At 35.5% G+C, this 21,700-nt stretch overlaps 1 protein-coding gene across 2 annotated transcripts in view; it reads right to left on the bottom strand.

Moving 5' to 3' along the window:
- Positions 1-662: 662 nt before the first annotated feature.
- Positions 663-21,700, bottom strand: part of HEATR5B (HEAT repeat containing 5B) — a 103,681-nt gene continuing 82,643 nt past the window's right edge. For both annotated transcript variants that reach the window (XM_046660574.1, XM_046660575.1), the window contains exons 32-36: positions 20,940-21,206; positions 19,550-19,774; positions 7,345-7,496; positions 5,939-6,152; positions 663-1,492 (exon numbers count right to left, since the gene is read on the bottom strand). In XM_046660574.1, coding sequence (XP_046516530.1) covers positions 1,188-1,492; positions 5,939-6,152; positions 7,345-7,496; positions 19,550-19,774; positions 20,940-21,206 — 1,163 coding nt within the window. In that variant the 3' untranslated portion in view covers positions 663-1,187. The remainder of the gene's footprint in view (positions 1,493-5,938; positions 6,153-7,344; positions 7,497-19,549; positions 19,775-20,939; positions 21,207-21,700) is intronic.

Here is a 21,700-nt window from a genome sequence, read left to right as displayed (position 1 = left end):
AAACATTGGAATGGTCAGAAAGGTGACTTGCTTTTGATAATAGTCTATGTAACATCGTCTGGTAAAACTCGGTGTTTAAAATTTCCTACACGCTGTGGCAAACATTCATTTTGTCAATTATCTATTTGACGTAGTAAAATTCCCATTGCATGAGAGACTGGCATAATGGTAATTATGACTAGTTCATTTTTGTATGCCCTGAAGCATTTAGCTTGATGCCTTATACACAGTAGGCACTCAAATAAATATTTGATGAATGAAACTAACCATCACAGCCAGAACTCAAGGCTCTGTAATTATAAAATATAACTGAGGTCAAATTTAACCATTAAAAATGCAGAACATTATTCCACGTTTGAAACATTTTAATGGACCTTTAAATGAGAGCTTTAATTCAGTTAACAACTAAAATATACACAAGTATAATTTAGTTATCCAATATGAAAGTAAAAATATCTATCAGGGGGCCAGCCCAGTGGCACTGTGGTTGGATTCACCTGCTCTGCTTTGGTGGCCCGGGGTTCGTGGGTTTGCATCCTGGTCGTGGACCTACACACTGCCCATCAAGCCATGCTGTGGCAGTGTCCCATATACAAAAAAATAGAGGAAGATTGGCACAGATGTTAGCTCAGTGACAATCTTCCTCACGTAAAAAGAGGAAGATTGGCAACAGATGTTAACTCAGGGTCAATTTTCCTAACCAAAAGAAAAAAAAAACTATCAGAAAGGTTAAGGACATTTTGAGAAATGCTAAGAAAATGTGACTTTATTCATATTATATACACCATGAAACAGACACTTTCCATTATTATTGTTATTTCAAAATTTAAATTCTGCTTGTTTTTCAATTAAATGTTTTCATGACAATATCAATAGGCTGCCCAACTACATGATAAAGTTGTGTTTTTGCATTTAAATTTAAAAGACTATGGCTCAGTATTTAAAAACAATTAAAAGAGAAATAGTAGTAGGACAAAAATGAAAGCACATTCACCACACGATAAAAAAAAATAATTTCTTCAAAATCAGAAGGAGGTGTAAGCATTGTTTCTAACCTAACCCACTTGGAAACATATAATACCAATACCAATATACAAATAAAGTAGAACCTATAGCCTGGAATGGTGCAGTGGCTATCTCTAATTAGGTGCATTGACACTGTAAATGAAAATGAATGGAATGGTAAGTCAAAAAAAACTTGTTTTTAGCTTAATTGTTGGTGCAGAATGTACGGTAGGGGCCGGCTGCCTGGCGGCTGCTTTAGCTTTGCTGGCTTGACTTGCTCGAACAGCAGTTTCCAAACGTACTTTCAACTCAGGCGCCGCTCCCATTACTGTCTTGAAAGCATGTGGATATAGAGGTCCAATATGCATTAAATTCTGGAGTGCAAACTCATGAAGATCTTTGGAAGCTGTGCTTGCTGAGGCAAAAGAATTTTCATCCAGCAGGTAAGAGATCAAAGTGGGTACTAAAAGAGCAAGTAACTGGACTCCTGCAAACAACAAAGATAAAGTCTGAAGAGGATCACAAATCTGAAAATTACAATAAACTTTAGTTTAAAAAATAGGCAATTACCACAGTAGTCTGAATTATAATAAACTATAGATAAACGCACATATCTATTTAAGGTCTCAATGATAACACAATCAATATTAAATATTTACTAAATGCTCGAGCCATGTTAGGGTTGCAAACCAGGTTTATTAAGATTGTGCATTTTACATTTATATTAATTTATTTTATTAGAAAAAATACTGGCTAAAAGCTTAAAGAGGAGTAAACATTTCACAATTGCCATCTGGCAGAATGTATTTTGAGAGCAGGATTATGAAATTTTTAAGGGCATTCCAGAATAGGGAGATTGGAGCAGGGAACAAAAACCTGAACAGCATCCATTTACTAGCATTTAACTAAAAATAGGTATTTCTTTCTTTTTAAAATAGAAATACAACTCTTTCACATTTCATCACCCCCCAAAACTGACAGTAACTGAGGGAAAAGTCCCTCAAAAATAAGGGAATAAACTTAGGGTTAAAAAACAAGGACCCACGTCTGGCTGACATAAATTCCAAGGGCTTAAAAAACGTTATTTGGAGGCTTAACCTCCTTTTACTAGTCTCTGTCTTCCCATATTAACAATTCCATCCTGGAATATACGTTTCATTTAAGCTGGTATTTTTCTAAAAAAAAAGAAATCATATATATGTGTGTGTATCTTATAATCAACATTGAGAATGATACCTTCTCTGCCTTTAATTTATGTTAATTTGTGCAGAATGACAATGGATGAGATTAAAGGCAGGGCTTAAGGAGCAGGAAGCCTCCGATACAGAACTGGGAGACGTCACCAAAGACAGTGATGATAAACAGTGAAGCCTTTCCAGAACCCCAAACCCACTCTGGCCCTGAACTCCCTCTTTCCCTGCTGTATTTTTTTCTCCATAGCAGCTATCAATTTCTGGATCTCAATATTATATCTACATCTAAAATTAATATAGTTATATCCATTTTCATCAGAGTGAGCTGAGTAATCAGGCAATATTTCTTTTTAAAGACTGGCACCTGAGCTAACATCCGTTACTAATCTTCCTTTTTTCTTCTTCTTCTTCTTCTCCCCAAAGCCTCCCAGTACATAGTTGTATATTCTAGTTGTATGTCCTTCTGGTTGTGCTGTGTGGGATGCCGCCTCAGCATGGCCTGATGAGCGGTGCTAGGTCTGCACCCAGGATCCGAACAGGGAAAACCCTGGGCTGCCTAAGCCGAGTGCGTGAACTTAACCACTCGGCCACGGGGCCAGCCCCAACTTTTCTTAAAGAAATGAGATCGGACGTAGGTTTAGTAGATTTGTATAAGAAGAAAGGAGGGGAAGACAAGACCTGAGGAAAGTGAAAATAGCATGAGCAATGAATAAAGATTAAAATGGGTAGAACAAGAAAATTGGTCTGGTCAGGTTAGTAGGTACACATTGGGGAGGAGAACAAGTTTTGAAAACTGAGCAAAGACATTCAGACTTGATGCAAGAGAAAACTACTTGAAATTCTTAAACAAGGGATAGAGAAAATTGTTTTAGGTAAATTTTATGGGGAACATCTGGTAGGAAACTATTATAGTTACGTATTTATGAGGTGATTAGATACAAGAATAGAAAGCAAGTTTCTCTTGAATCCTAGAGAAGTTTCAAAAAGAAATAGGACAAATTTTGAGTAATAGATTGAATACAGACGATGAACAGGAGTTAAGAGTCAAATATAATTCCAACATTTTTAGCTTCTAACCTTGGTCATGTCAGGTGAGAAATATTCACTGCCTGTTTCTATAATGGATACTGTAATTTTTTTCCCACAAATAGTTTTGTGTGTGTGTGTGTGTGTGTGTTGATGAGTTGTAAAGGAAAGCTTCCCATGTACAAAACCATTTTTTTCCTAGAATGGATACTGTAAAGTTAAAAAGAAAAATTAACGTTTAACTGATGAGAAAAAGTTGAGTAACAAAACAAATTTAAAAGCCTAAAATTTACCCTCTTAGAATCACTACTATATTTTATATAACTATATATTACAGTGTTAAGTATAACTTAATACTCTGTATTGTATAATATATATAAATATATATTATACTATTAAGTATTAGCTTTAATAATTATTGATATACTATTAGATTTAGTTTTAATTTTTTAAAGATTTTATTTTTTTTCCTTTTTCTCCCCAAAGCCCCCCGGTACACAATTGTGTATTTTTAGTTGTGGGTCCTTCTAGTTGTGGCACGTGGGAGGCCGCCTCAGCATGGCGCGGTGAGTGGTGCCATGTCTGCCCCCAGGATTCGAACTGGCGAAACCCTGGGCCACCGAAGCGGGGCGTGTGAACTTAACCACTCAGCCATGGGGCTGGTCCTAGTTTTAATTTTTTAAAGATGCCAATTGCTTATTCTACCTTTTAAAAGTCTTGCTGTAGTACAAAACATCTGTTATCTGAGCGAAGCAATTCTTTAAAAAATGAATGGTGCTTATTGCTCATATAACTCACTAACAATACTACAAATTGGTCTGGTTGAAGAGCTGAAATTACAGTGCTTTGGTTATTTCATACCGTAAATTAATTGACATTTGGAAAATAAAAATGTTATTTATTTCACGGACATTGTTGAAGTCTAATTAACTATTAAGCTATATTTAATTTCACAGATAATATATAAATATGTTCTTGGTGTTAAAAGAATTCAAACAATAGAGAATTACTTAAAAAGAAAAAAGTGTAACACTCTCTTGCCTACCTGTCCTCATGTTAAGTTTATTCTAACTTAGGGCATCTGTTCAGAAATCGATCCCAAGAGTCAACTCAACTCAAACATATTTTAAATAGTGACTATGCAAAAGGCAATAAGCCAATGCTAGGATTACAAAATGAGTAAAATTTAGTCATCATCTTTATGGAGTTTACGGTGAGTAAACTAAAAATAAAGATAAATTATGTTGAGTTGCCAAACATAGGCCATGATGTCAGTCATAACATTTCTACCCAAATAATCTATTAATATCTAATTTCAACTAAACGTATCAACTCCCTCCAAACATTCCTTCTTCCTGACTTTTCTAATTCTGACGCTGCTTCCATGCTTCTTTCCAGGTAACACTACTGCTATTTGGCTCTTCTCTTTCTCTTGCTCCCTATAACTAGTTACTCACAAAGTCAGATCAATCTTTTTTCATAATCTCCTCTGCATTCCTCTCTTCCACTATCATAGTTCTGGAGTGTTATTTTATAAGGAAGCTACTGCAATAGCTTTTTAAAAATCTCTACTACCTTAGCAATTTCCTGTGAAATTTTTTCAAGGGAAGAGGAAAAACTTTATGATAGAAAAAATAGATGTGATTTTGATCTGGAGATTAATCTGGAAACATATATTAAAAGCCTTAAAAATGTGCATTTCCTTCAATCCGGTAATTTTACTTTTAGAAATTTACCTGATAGAGATAATAAAAAATGCGTGCAAAGATTTCTGTACAAAGATACTCATCTTAGTTATTTATGATCTTGAAAAATTGGAAAGAGTTTAACATTCAATCATAAGGTACTGTTTTAAAAAGTATAGTCAGGGCCGGCCCTGTGGCCAAGTGGTTAAGTTCGCTCGCTCTGCTTTGGTGGCCCAGGGTTTTGCTGGTTGGGATCCTTGGTGCAGACATGGCACTGCTCGTCAGGCCACACTGAGGCGGCGTCCCACATGCCACAACTAGAAGGACCCACAACTAAAATATACAACTATGTACTGGGGGGATTTGGGGAGAAAAAGCAGGAAAAAGAATTTAAAAAGATTGGCAACAGTTGTTAGCTCAGGTGTGAATCTTAAAAAAAAAAAAGGATATTCTATCTGCAACAATTAAAAATCATGTTTTTAAAGACAAATTTTAGATTGTGATGAAATCAAGACTTAAGCAGAGGATAAACAAGAGTAGGTACTAAGTTGCACAAGTCTCTGGTTAAATGGATGTATGTGGCAGTTTTTCATTAAATAAAAAAATAAAAATTTTAAAATTTCAAATTTTTAAGTATTTTAATAATGATGTTTGGTATTAATACTGATCTGGTCCTATTTGGTATAAAGCTTTTATACCTCTATTATGAACACCAGAACGTATTACTTTAAAAAATCTATTAAACACCCATATTTTTCCTACTTCTCATAGAGTACATTCCTAGAAAATAAAAATATTACTGTCTTGAAATGCTATCAGTAATTTATATTAACGTCTTGCTCATAAAAAATAAACATGTCAACTCAACACATTATGTCAGTAGCATAAGCAAAAACATTAAGCTTTCAGACAGGAACTACTCCTTAGTAAACTTACTGTTGCAGTGGCCTATGTCTAATACCCAATAAGATTTACATACAATACAGATCTTCATTTTAGACTAGTGGCTTTTTATAAGGAAATACTTACTGTTCTGTTCTTCCCCAAGAGCAACCAATGTTTCAAGAACTTTGATTCCTTCTTGAACAGCTAAAAGTTCCGTGTTACTGGCTGGTCTGTTTCTTTCAACAGCTTTTAGCTTTTCAACCACTATTGGAGCTAATGAATGGATATAGGGAGTTGAAAGGGCACGATTGGAATGTTGGAAGACTGAGAGGAGAAGCTGGTAGCATTTGGCTTGAACCTATACGAGAAAATCATTTTATTAATTAACGTGTGATAGTTCTTATTTGCTCTACAATCACATTGCATCTTAATATATACTGAAAAGAAGTGATACCGCAAGATGACAATAGAAATGTGGGAGGAATTAATGCCTTTTTCCATTTATAGAAATGGAGTAACGAAACTTCCAGTAAGCTAACTACATAAAACTAACTGAAAAGAAATTAATCAAATAAATATTCTTTATATGTTAACTGCCAAATTACCATGCTTATATAATTTGTATATTTCTATAATGCGTAAGAAGCTAGAAAACAGAATTCTAATTTCTGGTTTTAATTCTTTAAGTTACAATTACCCTCTCACTTTAACCTAACATATCTAGTAAGGAAGGCTAATATTAGAATAGTGTCAAAGCTATAAAAATACATTCTTTTAGATACCTCAAATCCATCTGCATTCCCTGGAAATGACTGCTTACACCAATTTAAGTGTTCTAGGCCTACAAAGTAAAGTCTCAGTGGCTCCACTTAGATTAGAAAGATTTCATATTAATAACAAAAAAAAAAAAAAGAAGGGAGGAGAAAGGAAGGTCCATCAACACATGGGATGAATAGTGGAAAAAAAACTGTTTTGGTGCCTTGGTAAAAGAGAAGCTGCCAAACATCACTGGACATGATACCTGGGGAGTGTTTTAAGATGCAGATCTCTGGGCCACAAATTGGGAGATTCTGATGTAGAAAGATAGTGGTAGATGTTACTTAATTGCTTTTATTTCTGATGTGCAGCAGGTTTGAGAATCATTAGTTTAGACTTTGACATTGTAAAACAATAAAACAATTTCTAGAAAAACTAGTTTCCAATACGTTCATTAAAACGTAATAATATATATTTATCCTTTAATGCCCTTGGTGTCATCAAGTAAATGGTGAAAAATATCATCATCGAGTCATGTAAAGTCTCTACCAATATAGGCTAGGGTTAATCAAGTATTTTAGATACTGGACAATTTCCGCATATGTAAATAAACACACACGTGTCTCTCCTAGTGCTTAAATCAATGATCTTTTCCAGTTTTTCTATTTAAAAGCCACCTATCAAATACCTAGGTTTTCATTTGATATATAACACATTTTAATGAATCAATCTGAAATTTTCCTGGTAAAGTGGAATGTTTACCTCTATGTTTAACTGTTCTAAGTGTAACTTACCCATGGATCACATGAATTTAATGCATTTTTAAATCTGTTCATGCAGCCATTCTGTAATGACTGGACTCCTATTATTTCACTACTGGCAGACCACAGGAGGAGTGCAATTGCTGTTAGCATGCTGACTTCATCAGGCGCAGGCAGAGAATCTTCTGAAATATGTAAATGATGAAATATTGAAACATATGAAAAAGGAAAGCAATGTGCTGTTTCTAAAATGTTTCGGAATTTCAGTCTTGAACAATAACCCTCTCTCCCCCCAACACTTATAGCAGTGTCATTCTAATACAGTCCATAAACAACTTGATGATTAGAACTCCTCTCCTACTGAGGAAACAGGGATACTTTAGTAGAAGTCCCTATATTAAAGTCCTTTCTCCTTGTTTTTCTAGATGGTGTAATATTAATTGAAAAAAATTCAAGCATAAATCCTAACAAGAACTCGAAACAAATTTATATATGAAAGATAACATGGTGATATAACATTAAAAGTCATTTAACTTCTCTGGAGTTTAGATTGATCAAAAATTTCCAAATACTCTCCTTTCCACAAAGTTAAATGATTATGATAAAATATTCTAGGTAATTTAAAAATCCAGAGCAGACTTCCTTAGCGACATCACCTTTCCATTTAGTAAATATGAAACCTATAAATTCTATACAACCATAAAAAAATCTTGCACAATTTCCTGAAGACAGCAGTCTCATAATTTTCAAGGCTTTTTGCTATTGCAATCATTTATTCAGGAACAGATACAACTTTAACCTAATGGAAATATAGTATGTAATTAGAAATACAGGAAATATGTACATTTATTCTAAAGAACAATAGTACTGAATATATAAAATAAGAGACTCAAACTCTCTTGTGATTACTGTTTCTCCCACAGTTGGAACATTATGTGAATTTGAGCTAATTTGTCAACTACAAATACCCAACGGTAATCAGGGCTTCATCAGGATTATGAACATATACAACTGATAATACTAACATTATCTCATAATGAGGGTATTAGCTGTTCGTAAAATAGAATGGGCTAGAAACACCAGTTGAGAAGAAGTCTATTAACATAAAGAAAAACATAAGAGATGTAAAATTTGAAGGATTTAGTCAATCTACAATAGCCTAAGTCACACATGTTAAAAACCTGAGAACTCCTTAGAAGGAACATCATTCTAGGTGAAAAGAGAACAATCTCTCAACTCAGAGTCTGTGACATTGCAAGGAATTTCTTGTCAGAAAATTAATATAATATTTTTAAATTGTGACTTCAAGAAGATTTGGCATCAAAATACCATTCTCTACTAAAAGGAACCAGGGCTTTTTGGAGAAGTGACTGATTTCAGAACAGTAACAGGGAAAACACAAGATGAGTCTGCTACATCTTGGTGCCAGAAAGTAAAGAGTGCTCAAGAAATAATAATGATGATGATGATGTCAAAACGACAGTAATGGACACACTGAATTAAAGAAGGAATCATGAGTCTGTACTGATAGTAATAAACAAATGAGTAAACAGTAAAGGAAGGGCAAAGAAAAAGACCTTCCTTTCAGCAGAAAGCCAACTAAGAAACGTGAAAGGAACAAATAAATGTAGAAGTTAGAAAATTATCACTTTGATATCATCATAGTAATAATCAATTCAGGGACAATATGGATGCTAAAACCACTAGGTGAAAACTTTATGGGGAACAGATAATTGACATAGTCTCAAAGTATCTCCCCACAAATTTTTTATTAATTATAAAAGGGAAAATGTTAACTTTATAGTGGGGAAACATGGCAGACACCATCTTAAATCAAGTTACTGAAGTTAAGATTCCCCAAAATGGGACAAAGCAACATTATATGCCTTCTTATATGATGCACTAAGAAAGACATTAAGAATACCCACATAGTATTCCTGTCAAAAATGTGTAACCTGACTCTAATCATGAGAAAACAAACCAGACAATTCCAAATGGAAGAACACTCTATAAAACAGATGGCCTGTACTCTTAAAAAATATTAATGTCATGAAAGATACAGGCTGAGGAACTGACTTAGATTAAAGAAGACTAAAGCACTATGACAACTAAATATAATGAATGATCCTGGACTGTATCCCATATAAAAAGAAAAAAGTTCTATGAAAGTCATTATTAGGACAATGGGTGAAATTTGCATATGAACAATAATAGCATTGTATCAATGTTAAGTTGCCTAATTTGATAATTCTTCTCTGGTTATGTAAGAGAATGTTCTTGTTCTTAGGATATCTGTGAAGTATTCAGTTGCAAAGACTCATGATGACTTCAATGTATTCTCAAATGTTTCAGCAAAATTAATAGTGAAAATAGTAACAATAATAATATGTGGATTACAGAGTAATAAAACGTGGCAAATGTTAACAACTGGCGAACTCTAAGAGAAGAGAATACCGGAATTCACAATACTATTCTTATAATTGTTTTTAAGTTTGAAATCTATTTCAAAATTGAAGTTTTAAAAATGGAAAAACAATTGCAGCAATCTTGAGAGTGATTCATTACATCCAAGAAGATTTATGTACGTGTGTGTGTGTTCACGTACATACATATACACTTTGTTTTAAAGCAGATGCCTCAGATTTTAGAATAGGAAATATGATTTCCATAATGGAAATTTTCTATTATAAAACTTTTTTTGGAAATTGGGGGATTCTGCTTGCCTTGCATACAAATACTGTACAAACATACCTGTGGTCTTGATCCCTACTTCACACTGACTGTGTCTCCTGAGAATTCAATTCTGGACAGAATATCTTAGGCAAGTTAATTCTCTTATACCTTTAAATTCATCTAATATGAATGAACTAGACTGATAAATATCAAAACTTTCCCTTTTAACTGACAATTTAAAAAATACATGAATATTGACTATCAACTCTCACATGAAAATTAAAACAAAATTTTTTTAAACAAATTCTTCACTATTTCTTTTACTTGTTATTCATAACTATGTGTCTACACATATAAACATTTACATACATATATAAATATGGCATTTAATGTTTCTTTTATTTGGTTAAAAATTTACCTTAAAAAACAAAACATTGAGAGCAGGAGGTGGAGCAAAATGGCGGGGTGAGCTGGCCCAGGACTCTCTCCCCTCCAAAGTACAACAAAGAACCGGGGAAAAAAAACCACCTGAATTTCAGCTAATGAACCTAATGCCAGGACTCAGAGACCTACAGTATCAAAAGACAGAAGATGGAGCCCCTACTGCCTGCCTCGGAGGAGCTGGAACTGGGTAAGAGAGAACATCGCTCCATCCCCTAGAAACCAGGATCCCCGCGCGCGGTCCGGGAAGGAGCGGGGGAGGGGCCGCATGACCAGGGGATCGTCTAGGACTCCTGCCGCCAGTACAGTGGAAACCCACTGACGGGGGAAAGCTTCCGTGTGCCGGGACCCCATAAACGCAGGGCGGGAGACCAGAGAACAGAACTGATCGAATCCAGATCGGTGCGCGAGAGAAACCGCCCCTGCCCCGGCAAGGTGCACTGGGCGTGGACATCTTGCCTGAAGGCAGAGAGCTCAGACTGCGTGGCACTTGACCCCCATCTAGTGGTGACAAGCGGTAACTGCAACCGAATTCTACCACCATGTGAAAAAACCGCTCCTCTACCATCCAGCAATTTATAAAAGGCCCAGACCAGAAGGAAAACAATAAAAACATAGAATTAAGTCCTGAGGACTTGGAATTAGGTAAACTAAATGAAAATGAGTTCAGAGAAGCTATAATCAAAAAACTCAATGAGGTAGAGAGAAAGATAGAGAAACAAGCTGAGTTCTGGAGTTACTTCACAAAAGAGATTGAAATTATAAAGAAGAATCAAACTGAATTACTAGAGATGAAAAACACAATGGACCAGATAAAACAGAATACGGATTCCCTGAATGCCCGGGTAGACTCCATAGAAGAGCAAATTAGCATAATCGAAGATAGACAGGCTGAATGGCTGCAGACAGAGGAAGAAAGAGAACTAAGGATTAAAAGGAAGGAGGAAAGTATCAGAGAGATAGCAGATTCAATGAGGAGAAAGAATTCAAGGATCATAGGAATTCCCAAGAACATAGAAAAGGAAAATGGAGCAGAAAGTGTGCTTAATGAAATTATAGAAGAGAACTTCCCAAATCTAGGGATTGAGGGAGAAATGTGTGTAGAGGAAGCTTTTAGATCTCCTAGATTTGTCAATGTAAAAAGACCTACTGCAAGGCATATAGTAGTAAAATTGGCAAAAAGGAACGACAAAGAAAGAATACTCAGGGCTGCATGAAATAAGAGAATTACCTACAAGGGAGCCCCTATCAGACTTTCAGCAGATTTCTCTGCAGAAACCTTACAAGCTAGGAGAGAATGGAGTGACATATTCAAAGCTTTAAAAGATAAAAATCTTCAGCCAAGAATACTCTATCCAGCAAGAATACCCTTCAGATATGAGGGAGAAATTAAATCTTTTCCAGACAAACAAAAGTTAAAGGAATTTGTAACCAAAAGTCCTCCACTACAAGAAATCCTCAAGAAGGCCCTCCTACCTGAAAAAAGAAAAAAGGGAGAAAGGAATCACAAACCACAGAGTAGGGAGACAGATAAATAGAACCAGAATAGGATAGCAAATATTCAACTATAGCATTAGGATAAAGGTAAGGAAACTACCAAAGCAAAGACGATCTTATCACCCTAACTACAAACTCATAACACAAGTTGGAACAAGAAGTGAAAATAATAATTTAGGAGGGGAAGAGCAAAGGGACTAAATTAGTCTAGGTTAAGTAAGTAAGAGACCACCAGAGAATAGACTATATTATACATGAGATTCTAAATACAAACTTCAGGGTAGACACTAAACTAAACAACAGAACAGAGACACAAAACATAAATAAGGAAAAATCTAAGAAACCCAGCATAAGAAATTGCAGTATCAAATGGGTAGGATAAACCACACAGGAAGAGAAAAGCAGGAAAGCCAGATAATGAGCAACAGATTGACAGCTTTAAGTCCACATGCATCAATAATCACTCTCAATGTGAACGGACTGAACTCTCCAATAAAAAGACAAACAGTGGCAAAATGGATTAAAGAACAAGATCCAACAATTTGTTGCCTCCAGGAAACACACCTTAGCCCCAAGGGCAAACACAGGATCAGAGTGAAGCGGTGGAGACCATACTTCAAGCTAATAGCAAGGAAAAAAAGCAGGTGTTGCAATTCTTTTATCAGACAAAGTGGATTTCAAAATAAGACAGGTAAAGAGAGACACACAGGGACAATATATAATGATCAAAGGGACACTTCATCAAGAAGAAATAACGCTTATAAATATCTATGCACCCAACATAGGAGCACCAAGGTTCATAAAGCAACTATTAACAGACCTAAAGGAAGATGTTAAAAACAATACAATAACAGTAGGGGACCTCCACACCCCACTCACATCAATGGACAGATCATCCAGACAGAAAACCAACAAAGAAATAGTGGAGCTAAACGAAAAACTAAAACAATTGGACTTAATAGACATATATAGATCACTTCACCCTAAAAAAGCAGAAGACACATTCTTCTCAAGTGCACATGGAACATTCTCAAGGATAGACCATACGTTGGGAAACAAGGCAAGCCTCTAGAAATTTAAAAAAATTGAAATAATAACAAGCATCTTCTCTGATCATGCTGCTATAAGGCTAGAAATTAATTACAAGAAAAAAGCTGAGAAAGGCACAAAGATGTGGAGACTAAACAATACACTACTGAACAAGCAATGGATCATTGAAGAAATTAAAGAAGAAATCAGAAAATACCTGGAAACTAATGAAAATGATAACACGCCATACCAACTCATATGGGATACAGCAAAAGCTGTATTAAGAGGAAAATTCATTGCAATACAGGCACATCTTAACAAACAAGAAAAATCCCAAATAAGCAATCTTAAACTACACCTAACTGAACTAGAGAAAGAAGAACAAATAAAGCCCAAAGGCAGCAGAAGGAGAGAAATAATAAAAATCAGAGCAGAAATAAATACTACTGAAACGAAAAAGGCGATAGAAAGCATCAATGAAACAAAGAACTGGCTCTTTGAGAAGATAAATAAAATTGACAAACCCCTAGCCAGACTTACAAAGAAAAAAAGGGAGAAAGCTCAAATAAACAAAATCAGAAATGAGCGAGGAGAAATAACAACAGACAGGAGAAATAACAACAGACTGCAGAAATAGAACAGATGGTAAGAGAATACTACGAAAAACTCTATGCTAAGAGAATGGATAACCTAGAGGAAATGGATAAATTCTTGGACTCTTACAATCTCCCAAAGCTCACTCAAGAAGAAGCAGACAATTTGAACACACCAATCACAAGGAAAGAGATTGAAACGGCAATCAAAAACATCGCAAAGAATAAAACCCCAGGACCAGATGGCTTCCCTGGGGAATTCTACCAAACTTTCAGAGAGGATTTAACACCTATCCTTTTCAAGCTATTCCAAAAAATTAGGGAGGATGGAACACTTCTTAACACATTCTATGAGGCCAACATCACGCTGATACCAAAGCCAGACAAGGACGCCACGAAAAGAGAGAACTACAGGCCAATATCACTGATGAACATAGATGCAAAAATTCTAAACAAAGTTTTGGCCACCAGAATTCAGCAATTCATCAAAAGGATCATACATCATGATCAAGTGGGATTCATACCAGGGACACAGGGATGGTTCAACATCCTCAAATCAATCAACGTGATACACCACATCAACAAATTGAGGAATAAAAACCACATGATCATCTCAATAGATGCAGAGAAAGCATTTGACAAGATCCAACAGCCATTTATGATAAAAACTCTGAACAAAATGGGCATAGAAGGGAACTACCTCAACATAATAAAGGCCATATATGACAAGCCCACAGCCAACATCATACTCAATGGGTAAAAACTGAGTGCCATCCCCCTGAAAACAGGAATGAGATAAGGATGCCCTCTATCACCACTCTTATTTAACATAGTACTGGAGGTCCTGGCCAGAGCAATCAGGCAAGATACAGGAATAAAAGGAATCCAAATAGGCATGGAAGAAGTGAAACTCTCGCTGTTTGCAGATGACATGATCTTATACATAGAAAACCCCAAAGAATCCATTGGAAAACTCTTAGAAGTAATCAACAACTACAGCAAAGTTGCGGGGTATAAAATCAATTTGCATAAATCAGTAGCATTTCTATATTCTAACAACGAGCTAACAGAAAAAGAACTCAAGAACACAATACCATTCACAATAGCAACAAAAAGAATAAAACACCTCAGGGTAAATTTAGCTAAGGAAGTGAAGGACCTATATAATGAAAATTACAAGGCCTTTCTGAGAGAATTGGATGACGACATAAGGAGATGGAAAGACATTCCATGTATATGGATTGGAAGAATAAACATAGTTAAAATGTCTGTTCTACCTAAAGCAATTTACAGATTCAATGCTATCCCAATCAGAATCCCAATGACATTCTTTACAGAATTAGAACAAAGAATCCTAAAATTTATATGGGGCAAAAAAAGACCCCGAATTGCTCAAGCAATCCTGAGAAAAAAGAACAAAACGGAGGCATTACAATCCCTGACTTCAAAACGTACTACAAAGCTACAGTAATCAAAACAGCATGGTACTGGTACAAAAACAGGTGCACAGATCAATGGAACAGAATTGAAAGCACAGAAATAAAACCACACATCTATGGACAGCTTATCTTTGACAAAGGAGCAGAGTGCATACAATGGAGGAAAGAAAGTCTTTTCAACAAATGGTGCTGGGAAAACTGGAAAGCCATATGTAAAAGAATGAAAATTGACCATTCTTTTTCACCATTCACCAAAATAAACTCAAAATGGATCAAAGACCTAAAGGTGAGACCTGAAACCATAAGGCTTCTAGAAGAAAACATAGGCAGTACACTCTTTGACATCAGTATTAAAAGGACCTTTTTGGACACCATGTCTTCTCAGAGAAGAGAGACAATAGAAAGAATAAACAAATGGGACTTCATCAGACTAAAGAGCTTCTTCAGGCAAATGAAAACAGGATTGAAACAAAAAAACAACCCACTAACTGGGAAAAAATATTTGCAAGTCATATATCTGACAAAGGCTTAATATCCATAATATAAAAAGAACTCTCACAACCCAACAACAAAAAATCAAACAACCCGATCAAAAAATGGGCTGGAGACATGAACAGACATTTCTCCAAAGAAGATATACAGATGGCCAATAGGCACATGAAAAGATGCTCATCATCGCTGATCATCAGGGAAATGCAAATCAAAACTACAATAAGATATCACCTTACACCCATTAGAATGACAAAAATATCTAAATCTAATAGTAACAAATGTTGGAGAGGTTGTGGAGAGAATGGAACCCTCATACACTGCTGGTGGGAATGCAAATTAGTGCAGCCACTATGGAAAACAGTATAGAGATTCCTCAAAAAATTAAAAATAGAAATACCATACGATCCAGCTATCCCACTACTGGGTATCTATCCAAAGAGCTTGAAGTCAGCAATTCCAAAAGTCCCATGCACCCCAATGTTCATTGCAGCATTATTTACAATAGCCAAGACATGGAAGCAACCTAAGTGCCCATCAACAGACGAATGGATAAAGAAGATATGGTACGTATATACAATGGAATACTACTCAGCTGCAAAACAGAACAAAATCATCCCATTTGCAACAACATGGATGGACCTTGAGGGAATTATGTTAAGTGAAATAAGCCAGTTAGAGAAGGATAATCTCTCTCTGACTCCACTCATATGAGGAATTTAAAAATGTGGACAAAGAGAACAGATTAGTGGCTACCAGGGGAAAGGTGGGGTGGGGGGTGGGCACAAAGGGTGAACGAGTGCACCTACAACACAAATGACAAACATTAATGTACAACTGAAATCACAAAAGATTGTAACCTATCAACTCAATTAAAAAAAATATATAATAAAAAAAACCAAAAAAAACAAAATATTAACTCATTATAAAGCCAAAATAGTTTTAGTAACATTAATAAAACTAAAGTTTTCCCTTCCAAATAATTAAGATTAAAAAAATTCAGATAATAAAAGTAATACACGGTCATTGTTTAAAATATAAAAAGGGTATGGGAAAGAAAATAAAACTTGTAATTCTACCATCTAGTGATAGTTTAAGTTTAATTTCTAGGTTTTGGCTTAATTTCTTCTGGTTTAGGTTAGTCTTTTTATATAAAATTATTTATAAACATGATTTTTAATAGATATAATGGATATATAATCCAAATGAGTATACCATCATGTACTTTATAATTTTTCCCACTGCCAGAACAATTTTCATTATTGTAAAATAGACTGTGATAAATAACCTTGAACATAATTTTCTTTTAGAAGACACATCTTAAGACAAATTTTAATTCTTTCTTTTTGTTTTGGAGGAAGATTAGCCCTGAGCTAACATCTGCCGCCAATCCTCCTGTTTTTTGCTGTGGAAGACTGGCCCTGAGCTAACATCTATGCCCATCTTCCTCTACTTTATATGTGGGATGCCTGCCACAGCATCAGTGACAAGCACTGCATAGTTTCCGCACCCAGGATCCGAACCAGTGAACCCTGCGCCATCGAAGCGGAATGTGTGAACTTAACTGCTGCGCCACTGGGCTGGCCCCTTGAATATAATTTTTTGATCTATAAGGTCTAAGAGTATGAATTCTTAAACACTCTTTGTACATTCTGCAGAAATGATACCCTGAAAGTTTAAACCATTTTAAACTCCCTTCAGCAAAATATGAAAACATTCTCCTGGTACCGATTCCAGCTGTGTTGCGTTGTCATACTCTTTATCTTTTCCCTCCTCAAAGCCCGAGGACATAGTTATTTACTCTAGTTGTAAGTGCTTCTAGTTCTTCATGTGAGCTGCTGCCACAGCGTGGCTAGTGGCATGAGTTGTGTGGTTCTGTGTCCAGGAACCAAACTCCAGCTGCCCAAGCGGAGTGTGTGGAACTTTAACCACTAGGCCATGAGGGCTGGCTCCATTATCACATTTTTTAAAAAATCAGCTTTATAGGTAAAAATGTATGTTACTTTTTTTGGTTTCTATTTATTTGCTTATATAATACATGGCTGATTTTCTTATATTCTCAGCGGTCATTTCTACTTCCTTTTAACTAATGTACACGTTCTTTCCTTTCTTCTTTCTTCTGTTGGGACGTTAAATGTTTTTCTTATAAGACTTCTTTGTATATTAATGATATTAAAACTGACATAAGTATTATTGTCAGTTTTTCAGCTTTTTTTTCAGCTACCTTTTAATGTAAGATGTTTTGGCAACCAGAAGTTAATTTCTATACAGCCCAATACATTGATAATTTCCACTGACTTATACTTACATAGTCCTTTGCTATTATTACATAAAAGATTACCCATATTTTCTTTATTTTTAAAATATACATTATCATTTTAATTTATCTGGTATTTATGTTGAGTCATGATATATGGTGAAGACCTAACTGAAATTCATTTCTCAAACAGCTAATTGATACAAACCATCTGAAGAATAATGAATATGCCTTTATTGTGTACTATATTCTCATGTGGATGAACATCTGCTTTAAAGCAACCTGTTCTGTTTTGTTGCCCTGTCTATTGATTCTTGGGCCCGCTCCACAGTTTCAGTATGGAAATGTCTTAATAGGTGATATGGCAAATCTTTAATTTGTATTCTTTGTTTTCAGCCTTTTGACATTTTCTTTACAACAGAAATAAAATGAATGGGGCGGGCCTGGTGGCGCAGTGGGTAAGCGACACGTTCCACTTTGGCAGCCTGGGATTCGCCAGTTCGAATCCTGGGTGAGGACCTGGCACCACTTGGCAAACCATGCTGTGGTAGACATCCCCCATATAAAGTAGAGGAAGATGGGCATGGATGTTAGCTCAGGGCCAGCCTTCCTCAGTAAAAAGCAGAGGACTGGCAACAGATGTTAGCTCAGGACTAATCTTCCTCAAAAAAGAAATGAAAGAAAAAAGTCAGAGAAGAAAAATGGACAAATTATGAATAAGCATTTTCCCCAAAATTAAACACAAACATGAAAAATGCTATTCTCACTAGGAAAAAGAGAAATGCAAATTAAAACAATAAGAGTATGTTATACCCCTCAGATAGGAAAATTCGAAAGTGTGAAATAGCAAGTATTAGTGAGGATGTGGAGAAACAGATTATTATAATATACTGCTGGTGAAAGTGTAAATTCATACAGCTAGTTTGGAGAGCAATTTGGCCACGTCTGATAAAATTAAAATTAAAATGTGCCATAATTCCACTTCTCAGGGGTATACCCTAGGAAATCTCACAGCACATGTGCATCAGAAATTTATAAAGATGTTCACTGAAGCAATTTTTATAACTGGGAAAATCAGAAACAGCTAAAATATCCGTTCACAAGGGAATGAATAATAATTGATAAATACATGTGATGGAAAACTATATAGGAGTTAAAAAGAATGAATGAGAGTTTAATATGTATACATTAATAGCTGCAAAAAATACTTAAGTCAGAGAATGAAGGTAGAATGAAATATTATGACATTACGTAAATTTAAAAACACAAAAAGAAATACTATATACTGCTTATGGTTGTTTATCTCACTCTATATGTAATTCATATATACCTTTATTAATATATAGTGTATTTATCATAACTGATCTATATTAACATAAAATTATATTTATTTACATATTCAGATATATCTGGAATGAAACATATCAAAATCAAGACTGTGGTTTCATTGGAGGATGCTCTGAGGCAGTGACAGATACTTCAACCTTCTCTCCCATTTTATTATCTTTTTTGGAAAAAAACAACTGAAGCAAACAAATATATCAACACATGTTAATTCAATTCTGGTTATATTTTCTAATGTTTTCTGTCCTTTTCGGGGGAGAAAGACCTCCCAACATGTATTTAAATGCTACAATAAGGCATTTAGAGTCAGTGTCCAGAAAGGGGTGTTACAGCTCATATCTGAAAAATGTGACTAAAACACCTACCTGCGTGGATTCAGTGTTACACAGCAGTTTTCTGACAAGCTCATTCAATTAATTAGTTTTTGGGAAACAGATTTCCTATAGATTAAAACTTTTTAACTCTGCTTAGGTTACCTGGTTGAGAATATTCCAGGATGCACGCAAGAGTGCTACGAATTAGAGCTGTCCACTGTTTCTGAGTCTCCTCCGTTTTGGCCATTGAAAGTGTCACAATACTTTTAATCCCTTGAAGAGCTGCACTGACTGGTGGAGGAACTTGATTATCCACAGATTTTATTGCTGTGTCTTTCAATATTCTTGCAATTAAAAATAGAATCGTGGGCAGGATTGTCATACATCCTAAAACAAAAACAAATCAGATTACCTCATAACTACTTTAGGTCCCCTATTACAGTTGTTTCAATTGTTTTTTTAAATAATTGACTGTGGCTTAATATTATTTCTTTTCCTTGTTTTTACACAAAATTTACTGGATGACTATTACTACAATTCAATGTTTGAAAAAGAAAATAAAGTGGCAAGTTATTTCCAAGAAGACGGAATTAATATTTTCTTTCCTTTTCCAACTAGCCTGCTTTTATTACTTCCAATATTTCACCTGTTTAATATGTCAGGAGCTTCATAATGAAAATAAGAAAGGAAGATAAAAAAACAGAAGGAAAACACTACCATATACTTTGAGAAGTATCTGAGTAACTTGGCAAATCATGAATCAGGTAGCAATTCTAAGATACGTAATCACTCTTCAGTGTACTAAAGTAAGCCTAATCAAATCAGGAAAATGACTATATGGGTAAGCAAAGAAGAAATGAAAGGATCCTTGAATTTGTAGCCGAAAGAACTTTAAGGTCATCGAATTCAATCTCCCAGTTAATGAAAGACTCCCTTCACCACTCTTACACGCAGCCACTGCAGTCTACCTGCAAAGTTCCAATGATGGAGAATTCATTATTTTCACATCTGTAGGCTTGCGTTGAGCTGAAATTTACCCTTACATCTCCTGATACTATTTATACCTTCTAGATAAAACAGAGGGAAAGTCTATTTTTCCATTCGATAGTTCTTCAGGTGTCTACGGAAAGCTATTATCTTTTTCAGCTGTAGTTTCTTTAGCTACTCCTTAGAGTTGGTTGTCACTCTCCTCTGAGATTCTTTAGCTTGTCAGTGTTGTTCAAGAGTGATAACTAGATCAGAAACTAAAGGGTTTAACAATGCGACCTTATGTATATCTGCTAACATTCAATGTCTTCCCTCAAGTTGTGGTTCGATCTCCTTGCTGAAGTTTGTTTGAAATATATCTGAAAAGACCATCTTGAGTTTTTGGTTTTTTAAATTTTTCCTCTTTATAGGCTCCTAAAGATAAACAAACCCTTAGAAAAGATCAACTTCTCTCACATTTGATATTTAAGAGGAAAAGAAGTCATAACAGTGCTTAAAATCAAAGGCAAGCTCATCTTTGTCTAATGTACTATAATGCATTTCCAAATAGTGATCAATACTGTACCAGCAGGTGAACAAAGGGATGGTAAGTCAGAGAGTATGGTAACTGTGGCTGCCACCAAACGAGCACTTTCCTCCGACAGGCGAGTTTTGGTAGCTACGTGACTTGGAGAGTCCGACATCTTGGTACTGAGATGCGGCATATGCCGCACTAAAATGAACATCAGCAGCTCCATGGTTGCAAACACAAGAGACTTTCCGGGAATGAGACCACCACTGTCACCTCCTTCTCCTAATGCAGGACAGGACTCTTTCTCCATATCATCTTCATCTTGGGTAAAAGAAAATTTGGTGAAATTTTCAGCAAAAAAATAACAAACTAACAAAACAACACAATAAGTGTATTTTAGAAATTCTTTCCAAAAAATTTACAACAAAATGTCTAACTGATGCCACTCGTCTTTCTCAGAAAATTCTCTACCTGACTAAAATTCTGTTTAATGACCTCTCCTTAAAAGTAAAGGACAATTCATTTACTTGGAAAATTTTTATCAGGTTTTTTTTTTTTAAAGTTTGGCACCTAAGCTAACATCTGTTGCCAATCTTCTTCTTTTTTTTCGCTTCTTCTTCTCCCCAAGGCCTCCCAGTACATAGTTGTATATTCTAGTTGTGATGCCTCTGGTTGTGCCATATGGGACGCTGCCTCAGCATGGCTTGATGAGCAGTGCCATGTCTGCGCCCAGGATCCAGACCCACGAAAACCTGGGCCACCAAGGCAGAGCGCATGAACTGAACCACTTGGGGCTATGGGGCCGGCTCCTATTA

Source organism: Equus quagga, chromosome 5 (genome assembly GCF_021613505.1).
Source record: "Equus quagga isolate Etosha38 chromosome 5, UCLA_HA_Equagga_1.0, whole genome shotgun sequence".
Lineage (NCBI taxonomy): Eukaryota > Metazoa > Chordata > Mammalia > Perissodactyla > Equidae > Equus > Equus quagga.
Note: the sequence above shows the minus strand (reverse complement) of the source record. Positions and strands in the feature narration are given on the sequence as shown.